The 10,391-nt window shown below is 35.6% G+C and overlaps 1 protein-coding gene across 3 annotated transcripts; it reads right to left on the bottom strand.

Annotated features, from left to right (window-relative positions):
* Positions 1-361: 361 nt before the first annotated feature.
* Positions 362-7,209, bottom strand: LOC116768037 (phosphomevalonate kinase). Of its 3 annotated transcripts, none has more exons than XM_061523513.1 (4): positions 5,896-7,209; positions 5,387-5,490; positions 5,112-5,308; positions 362-4,839 (listed from the first exon to the last, which is right to left on the bottom strand). In XM_061523513.1, the coding sequence occupies exons 2-4, from the start codon at positions 5,464-5,466 to the stop codon at positions 4,550-4,552; spliced, it is 567 nt and encodes a 188-aa protein (XP_061379497.1). In that variant the 5' UTR covers positions 5,467-5,490; positions 5,896-7,209; the 3' UTR covers positions 362-4,549. The 3 variants fall into 3 exon arrangements, with proteins under 3 accessions (XP_061379497.1, XP_061379496.1, XP_032514544.1); XM_061523512.1 differs by having other exon boundaries at positions 5,387-5,614; positions 5,896-7,208; XM_032658653.2 differs by lacking the exon at positions 5,896-7,209 and having other exon boundaries at positions 5,387-5,808.
* Between the last annotated feature and the right edge of the window lie 3,182 nt (positions 7,210-10,391).

Genomic DNA, 10,391 nt, shown 5'->3' with positions numbered 1-10,391 from the left:
ATCAGATGTCTGAATGCGGAGTATCATGCGTTATAAATGGTCACGAAAATCACACATGTGGTATATCATGTCAAGGTTTTTAATTAAAATTCTAAGTGTTTATTCGTAATTAAAACGATTCACGTACGCAGCAATGTGAACGACGTTAATACGAACAGGTTATTTAATTTTTTTCTTCTAATGATCATTAACTAAATATTAACAACATTTATTACATTAATTTTGTTACCTAAAAACTAAACTTGTAGTGTAGTAAATATAACTATACCTGTTTTCATTGGAGGTTTCTTGAACTTGTCAGCAACATTCCTAAACATGAAATCACGTCCACACATAACTATGGTGTTCAAAAATTAATAAGTCAATAACCAAAAAAAGTTTTATTTTCATAAAGAATAAGAAAATAATACTGGTGTGAAATATTAATTAAGGTCTGTAGGTTCATATGAAATAAGGTACAGGTATTCTATAAAAAAGTAATGAGGATACAAACAGAGTAATGGAAAAAATCTGGAATGTATAACAAAAACCACCTGCCAAATTAGCACCATTAAGTTTCAATTACCCTTTAAGACCATGATGGATTTTACTGTTAATTGTGGCATATATTTGTGGCATAATAATTGTGGCATCTCTTTTTTTGACACTCAATATTTTATAAATATATATAGTTTTTTAAGTCTATAGTGTTCTATTTCGTCCACGACAGCAATAATATCTTAATTCTCAAATCATTCAAATGTTTGTCATAATATGCAACCTGCACTAATCAATTTTTGTATTTTTAAGAAAATTAGAGCAAAATACATATGGGGATCGCTTCAATTGTTTCGTGACCACAAAAACACCTACACCATCTTATTGTACCTCATCCCAACATTGTATAAAAGTGCAGTCATGGGTCATAGAAACTTGTGAAAATTATAAAATCATAGTAAATTGCCTATATGGATTTCAATAGTAAAAAGTTGTCATATAAAATAAAAACAATAAATGAAACTAATATTTTTCGTATAAACTACGCGTGATATTTTTGTAAAAAACTACATACTCCCTACGTTTCGATCACTTTTCAGCAACCGTGATCCCGGGCAGACGAGTTGAAACGTAACGACTTGAAGAAGATTCCATAATCAAAGTGACTGCGTATTAGAGAATTGTATAAAAGTTCTTGAGTATAGGGATGGCTGCCCCACCAAACACCAGACAACGAACGCAAAATGTTAATATTATTTTCACATTTTTTACATGATGAATACCAGTTAACCTGGAATCCAAGGTAAACCCAAGAAACTTAACTTTCACCTTAACAATTAATTTTTCGATGACTTTAAGCAATAGAGATATCTAGAATAGATCTGCAACGAGAAAAACGGCCATTTTGCATTTAGGAATAGATAAAAATAACCCATGATTATGGAGATAATCCTGAAGGTAGATAATGGCTGAGCTGAGACGAAAAGCGGCCTCATAAATTTGCAGAGACATAAAGAGCCAAGTCATCAGCATATTGGAGCACTTCACCAAAATCATTGACTGAGAGTTCTAAATCGAATGCGTAGATACTAAAGAGTAACAGGCTAAGGACTTAGCCTTGGGGAAGCCCTTTCCATACTTATCTAGAAGAAGAATTATAATTTGGAGAACGAATCTAGAAGAACGACGACCGAGGATAATGTTTAACATTCTCGCAGGAATACTCAGCTGGAGCATCTCGTGCCTGAGTATCGGGTGAAGAACATTATCATAAGCTGAAGAAATATGTAAGAAAACGCCAACCATACATTCATTTTGTGAAAGAGCAATGCGGATGTCTGTCAGAATTATGCTCAAGCTATCGATGGTGCCATATCCTTTGCGGAAACCAAACTGAGATTTGGTTAACAAATTTTTGCTCTCAACAAACTGTTCTAATCGATTTTTAATCAAATGCTCTACTATCTTAGCCATACTACAAGACAGAGCTATTGAACGGTAGCTAGAGGGGTCTGAGTTGGAGTTTCCATGTTTCAAGATGGGAATAATGAAATGAGTTCTCCACTCCTCGGGAGGAGTTCCGGCTAAAAATGTGTAATTAAAGATGGATAAAAATACAAGTTTCGTAGGGGTAGAGGTATTGGAAATAAAAGAATATAGGAAACTATCTATTCCCGGCGATGAATCCTTGAGTCCCTCAAGGACGGTTGACGGCTCCTCCCAGGACGAAGGGGGCTCCAACTTGTCAGAAGAATTACAATGCGATAATCGGAGGGAAAGTTCTTCAAAGGAAATAACAGAAGGAGGGGCTTATCTGATGGAAAACTGATCGATCCAGCCTGAAGAGTGGTTAGGTGAAGTGACAGGACCAGAAACTGAATTACAATAATGTCTCAAATTCTTCCAAATCTTAATAGGGGGAGTGCCAGGAACGAGTCCCTCACAGAAGCGAAACCAACCAGATCTTTTCTATTCTGACAGAAGTCTGATAGTCTGAACTGCCTAAAGGAAGTTTAAAGATTTCTTGATCAGAAAGGCATCTGTAAAGTGACCACTCTGCTTTGAATAAATTAAATTTAAGAAGAGAAGGAAGAGTACTCTTAGGTTTAATAGAGGGGAAAACAGACCTGAACAAACTAGGAGCCAAGGAGGGTGAAGTTACTGAAAGATCAACAGTAGCATTTGGATTCTGAAGTGAGGAAACTCTTCGAATAGGGGTACCATCATTCAAGACACATAAAATTAGTTCATCATAGAAATCAATAAAAGGGTTAGGAATAGAGTCAAGAGAGTAGTAACATCCCCAAGAGATATGATGAATATTAAGGTCACCGAAGATAAGGATAGGAGGAGAAAGACTTAAAAGATATTTTAAATCAGAGAGTAGGGCAAGGTTAGAGTTAGGGATATAGATAGAGAGGAAAGAAATAGTTAAAGCTCTGAAAACAACTGCAGAAATGCCTTCACTATGGGGAAAAAGAGAAATTTGATTAAAAATAACCTTTTTAGATATCAAAATGGCAGAACCAGCATAACCATCTGACCTGTCGTCACGAAGACATGAATAACCTGGGATCCTAAAGCTGGAGCCAGGCTTGAGCCATGTCTCCTGAATAGCAAAAAGAAAGGGCATATAATTATTAATAAGTGAAATAATATCATTTTTTATGACGAATGCTGTGACGATTCCATGGAAGGATGTTTGGCATTTTGTATAGTGTTAAAAATCTGACTAATTTTAGATACGACATTGTTCGGTAATTGTGAATCATCAAAGCGGGAACTGCTAAGGTTATGACCACTTCTTCTAGTGACCACTCCATTGGCGCATTTCTTACAATACCAATACGGTTAACATTATAGAAGGGATAATAGCAATATATTTGGATTAGGTAATGCAATCCCGGCTCCTATTTTCAATCCCGGGATTTCGGGATAGCCCTGGGAATGAAAATTTGTATTTAAAACGACAAAAAAATCATCGTTTATCATTTTTATTTAAACTCGGCAGTCTTTCATCAACTTCCGTGTCAATGTGAACAAAGCCAAAACAAAAAAAAACTTCTGACACGTTAACTTTTTAACTAAAACAACTTCAACTTGAAATCATCTTTAAAACTAACAAATTAAACATAAAATTCTTCTCAGGAAACAATTAGTAGGAATAATAATCAGCTATCAATTCAAGATGGCCGACATTGTGTTGTGTCCTGTGTGACATTGACTGTAACATTGCGTTTGCAAAGACAGTTACGATGAGTAATTTCAAAAAAAAAATGACAGTTACCAACTTTTAGCATTTTCGGTAATCCCGAAAATTCCAGGATTCGACAAATTTAATCCCGGGATCTCGGGATTGCATTCCTTAATTTGGATGCAGCAAGAACTGAGTGATCTAGAAAGGTATAAGCCGCATAAGCCGATTTAAATTCTACAGCCACTTGATTACAGCGAATGCGCTTAACACCATCATTCACTATATCCTTGATATGGTTTTGATGTAGGAAAAGACCAATCTTTATGAGACAAAGGGAATACTGCAAGAGGGCTCACAATCATTACTAACATGAACCAAAAAGGGAGCTGCGTCCTGATCTAAATAACGTTTTTTTGAAACTTCATATTCAGGTACAGAATACATCGACTGAATCAGGCCGACTGTTTGGGCAATGATATTTTTTTTTCTGCAAATATGTAGATTTGGAATCGGTTACATTTTGTCTTTTCTGTGAAGATGGGTTCCAGACCATGTCATTAGGCGTGGAACAGTAGACTGGAATTTCATGTTCAGTTACAGAATACATTGACTGAATCGAGCCGACAGTTTGGGCAATGGTATTTTTTTTCTGCAAATATGTAGATTTGGATTCAACTACATTTTGTCTTTTTTGTGAAGATGGGTTCGGGACCACGTCAATAGGGGGTGGAACAGTAAAGTTATCTGCATATCATTATAACTATAAATTAAGAAAACCTATAAAATTAACATAGATAAAAAATAATTTATAAAATTCTTCATCCCATAGTATATAAAAGTTAACAACCAACACCTAATATAATCTATGTCTTCATGTTATAAGGTTGGCAACAATGTCATAATACTATTCAACTGTTTTTCTAATGTATCTCTTTCCTTCCCATTGTTTATAACAAGGTCCCATTCATTAAAGTCGTCTAAATCACATTCCGATGCTGCATCATCAATACCAGATGCAAATTTATAACCCCTTTGTTTCCTTGTCTCTAAATCCGCCGTCAATCTAATCGTCTTCAGAGAGCTGCACTCTCCATATGATTCTTTAAACCATTTGATGTCTGTTTTCCGTCTTATGTCACTAACAATCCAAACTGGTTTATCAGCGGCTGTAACATTGAAAATGACAAAAGGTTAAATGCAATAGTCATTTAAGTATTTAAAATAATAAAAATTTATGAATCAGTACATAACTGTACTGACTATTATATTTATATGCAATAACTTGCATTTTTATATAAAAATATAGGAACCGAGGCTTATTAAAAGGTTTGTAGCTACACCTTTATATTATCAAATACTATAATCATAAGAATAAAATGACAAATTTTGTATATATTTACATACATTAAACATGAGTTTTATTATGTGAAGAAATTACCATTTTGACAGGCAGCTCTACAAAAATATCCATAATCCTTATCTCTCATCTCCTCACTCCATTTGATCAATTCTAATCTAAACAACTCTTTGTATTCACCATCACTCAATAAGTCTTTCAGACTTAAATTTTTTTCCTTGGCCCAATGACTCTTAATAGGTTGGGATATTTTGATAACTTCACATAATCCATCAAGTCTGAAAATTTTCAAACTTGCAGGAAAACTTCGAAAATTAAATAAATACTTATCCAATCTAAGTAAGTGTTATACGTACTTTTCTTTTAAATGGTCTGTCACAAAATCCTTGCCGCACTTTCTTTTACCACTAAACAGTAGTATCACTTTTGGACTCATTTGAATTCAACGATCGAAAACAATCTGATATAAACGTAAATTTTTCTTGTCTAGCACTAACTATTACCCCTTGTATCTTTTTATGACGGTTGCACTTTCAACTTAAAGTCTATTTAATGTATTTTCATTTTTATCTACTCTTGTCTTACTAATGTAATATAACGAGACGTTAATGAAACATTAACAACTCTCCAAAGTAAAATAGCATTTTAATTTTTCATAGTAAGTTGACAATGACATATGACAATAATGTCAATTGTCAGACATCAATTGTGTAGCTGTCATCAGCGTTCGGACATATAGGTGTTTCAATATATTGCTTGTGTGATAAAACCGTAATTTCATTGAGGAACTGAGCTATTTCAATGAACTATAAATGTTAACAAAATTTTAATTGTTATGATATTGTTACACGACATATAACTATACCTTATTAGTCTTCAGTGCCATCTACTGCTTGCTTATACGAATGAGTCTTGACAGAACTCTCCACCAGATGTCAGTAGCAGTCCGGAAGAATTCAGTATCAATAATAAATTTAACATCTCTCAAATGATCACAGGTGGCACCTGCGATATTGTGTTAACCATCTTATATGTAATATATAACAACAGGTAACTCATGTGACAGTATTGAAACAAAAATGAATCGAAAAAAATGTATTTTATGGAATGTAACTCAAATATCCAAATATCATTTTCTATAAATTCAAGTGATTTTAATGGGCTTCTTACGGTAACAATGTTTTCGTTTCCCATAGAAATTCACGTATACGTCTCTGTTTTTGTCGTACAATATATTGTTAGATTTATAAACGAAATGTAATTATTGTTTTAGTTACGATATCAGAATTTAAATAATAAAAAATATAAGGCATTTAAATTGATTAAAATCTATGAAAACTGCCGGTTACAGCGATACCCGTTACTAAGTGAATGAATAAGTAATGTTCTGTAGTTGAATTCGACATGGGATGTATGATATCGCCCACGCCGACTTATTATCTTCACCATAACACATAACTATAAATAAAATCGTGCCGACACGAAAAAAATGGCGTTATTTGAATGCCGGACGATAATTTAAATGTAGCAACAACCGCCTTTAGCTTACAACCTTAATTGACTTAAAAATGCTTATCAATACACGACGCTCGTACGATCATAACAAAACGAACGACAGCTTTTAATGTAGACCTTAACACGAAGTCACTGAATACAATATCGCATATCGCTCGACGACACTTGTGTCCTTTAATGGCATATTTCAAGTTGGAAGCACGATGCACGCTCACGACTTTCTGAACGACTCCGGACATGACATTCCACGTTTCGTTGTAGATTAGAATGGGATGGATAGCGAGCCGGCCGCTGAAAAAAACGAGACGAGAGACCCGGCGAGTCCACGTGGACTGAGTGCTGTGAACACACCAGGGGCGACCAATGGGGGACGGCACCGCTAATGTATTTCTCACCTCCGCACTCACACCCGAGCAGCTCGCTAATAAGGAACCCTTCACACGATACTCAACCCTACAAATAGGAAAAAGAGTCGACATTCGCGGAGCCGGTGCGACCGCGATCGTTCTCGAAATGACTTATGGCATCCAGAGGACGTCAATATCGCCCGTAAGCCTCCTCAATAAGGCGGATTGTCGCTCGCAAACTGCTCTGCGGCTGTTGAATTTAAAACGATTCCCAAGAACACGGCCGAGTTGGCGAGCGTCGGAAGAGGCTGCGGTGCAAACTGCACGCTATCGTCACACGAGCCCCCTCCCCTCCCCCCCGCCGTATTGTAAGCTCGGTGTGTGCAGTACGTGTGTGTACGTCTGTCCCGAGTCAACTGTTGTGCTAAGACACGCCGCAGTATGTTTTGATAGCACTGCTCGCTGCACTCTGTTACCGCGCTCCGCTTATGAAATATTTCTTGGTCGATGTTAGTCATTTGTCTGTTGGACGGGACGCGGCGATCGCTGTTCTGGCACGTCGATAGGGTTTCGGTTATGAACATGGTTTATATTACTCATAACGCAAGTCATCGAGTGTCGACGGTGTACGAGACTCACAACATAAATTAAGTTACCACTCGTTTTAATGCAAAACATTTAGTACTTATAATAACAGCAAAAAAAAAAATAACGTATAAGTAGATAATAAAGTGATTCCGCTCGAAGGGATCCCCGTCATTACGTATGTTTATAAGTATAGGTGTAGTTGTAGGTATTTTGGATCGTATGAAAGGAAGGGATCGTTTGCAGGGCCGGAAATATTAGAGGGTTCCCTTTATGTCAGGCGCTAAAGGGCCAGTCGTGATACCGGCACCTATTTGCTTATTAAACTTGTTAAAGCGATGTCGATGTTTAAACAGATTTATATCGCACCCTTCATAGAATCGACTGTCATAAAAATATACATACGTTATGAAATTTAAAATTATTATTAAATTTATTTATCATACGTATAGGTGCTTACGGTTTATTGAGGATAAATTTAAATCGTCTCAAAATGTATATTATAATGACATATGTATGTACTTAATATTAATATATATTTTAAAAACAAGCGTTTAATACGAGCAACTGTTAAATATCAGTAATGAGTATATCAATAAACAATCACTTGAATATTCATTAGAAATATAATAAAAATACGCCCCCCGACTGAACGCTGAAATAATATGACGGGAAGTGAAACGACCTTAATATTATCTTCCGAGTTTGATCCGATGGAGCGCGGGATGAATGAGAAGAATCAGAAGAGTTCGGGGATGAGAGAGGGGAGGCTGGGGAACTAATGATCTTAATACAGTAACAAAACCTCAGTATAAAGGATAACTATATTATAATGCATTAGTAATTGATATAAAAACTGGGATAATTTGAGTAGGTAAGTTGATAAGTTCATAGTTTCATTGAGTTTTTTTTTAAACAAATACCTAGGTAATATATTTATCTAAAGTTTTAAAATCAATAAGTAATTATTCATATTATTACATACAATATAATAAAACGCAAAAAATAATGATAAAAAAAAACACATGTCCATCAAAAAGTATTGCAATAATTAGTATTTAGTTTCCTTTAAACCAATACAACGCGCCAACAAAATAATACTTATCTTATTTATAGTCAATAATCGGTTTATGTGACTGGCGACATTACACCCGTCTATCAATATATTCCGTAATACGTCATACAGCCGATGTGTCGGACAGGCCGCAACACGCTCACATTATACAACACAAATAATAAAAAAAAAAGGGAATAAATGTTGGAATAAAATACTTTTAATTTCCCCGGGCGCCGCTAATCGGGCAGCGGCAACCGAGGGCGCCAAATCGCCCTTTTTATTTTACTGTATGAACGCAAATCCGGCGGGAAAACGGCGAGGCGAGAGGGGGTGCGGTCACGCGCTCGGAATTAGCACCCTCCCCGCACCCTCGCATTCTCTCACCCCCGCACTCCTCGCCCCTCGCCCCTCACCCGCACTTGACCCGCGAGCCGCGAGGTGTCACCGAGTACGTTACCCACAAAAAATTAGGGGGCGACCCTCCACGCCGACAGCCGGCAGAGAGTAGCACGGATTGTGTTCTAATTTATCGTTTTATTGTGAACGGTTTCTTTAATCTGAACGATAACCACTTAACCTACATCAGTAACAAACGATCGATATCGCGGGTCCGTAAATAATTTATTATTCATTACAAATAATAACGCTAACCTTCGAATAATCTCCTAACCGGTATCCGGTGGGCGTGCATTCATTAAATGGAAACCGCTAATTGACACGCAGAACAACTAGCGCGAACCGCAAAACATTAACGTTACAGCTACGTACATATCATACATAATTATATGAGCTTTCCTTCCCCTTTGTAATGATACAGAACAAATAAACAAACATCTATAAAGATATTAGACCAAAAATTCAAATAAACGTACACTCCATGGAGGGTCCTTTGAATTACAAAAAATATAAGTGAGCGAATATTGAATGTGTAAATCATGGCCGCTCGCCGGAACACGCTGAGACAACAAAACGGAGTTCTGCTGTAACTTAAGACAGCCATTATTCAGACAACTTAGACGAGGTACGCGCCACGGTATAGGTACGAGCGGATATAGTCTGTTCTCAAGATTGTGTTCTCATGTTCAGAGCCAATGCGACATTAACATAAAACAATTAAATTAATTAATATAAAATTAAAACGTCACCACTCAAGGATCGACACATCGATATAAATAATATCGATAAATTTGTTTTTATTAGTTTGACATCAATTAAATAATGTCCGAAATAAGGAAACTGTTGTATGTAAATTGTAAACTATTATAACTGGCTGAATCATAAATAACAAGAAACAATTACGACCATAACAACGAAGTGACGTCATTTTTCAAACCCACAGAATTAGTTTCGAGTGGTTAATCTGTAAAAGTTCTAAGAAGGGTTTGTATCCGCTAATGCGTTCGAGCATTGTTCAACGAGCGTGTTAAACATTTGATATTCAATACAATTTATAACAATAACCTTTTTTTTATTTTAAGTTATATTTTTATTATAAGTTAAATATTGTTTAAAAAACACAATGTCGTTTAGAAACAAATAGAATAACGTAATTTTTATTAATATCATATTAGTTGTTCTATTTTCAAAATCGGGCGCCGAATTAATTAAACAAAAACTTAATTTGAAAAAAGAACCATAAAAATGAAACGCAGTCTCCTGCTTCAGCATTTATATTTTTTATGACCTAATATTCAAATATAATTGCGCATAAATTTTAAAGTAGTTAGATCGATATATCGATAGGTATGTAATAAAAATAAAATTCATTTATATTTTATGGCTGGTTCGTTTTAAAGTTATTTGTTAGTCGGTTAGTTTACGACAACTCCACCAATAAATGTTTAGCAAACCTCGAGT

Source organism: Danaus plexippus, chromosome 19 (genome assembly GCF_018135715.1).
Source record: "Danaus plexippus chromosome 19, MEX_DaPlex, whole genome shotgun sequence".
Lineage (NCBI taxonomy): Eukaryota > Metazoa > Arthropoda > Insecta > Lepidoptera > Nymphalidae > Danaus > Danaus plexippus.
The sequence above is the reverse complement of the archived record's forward strand: the minus strand, read 5'-3'. Positions and strand labels throughout refer to the sequence as shown.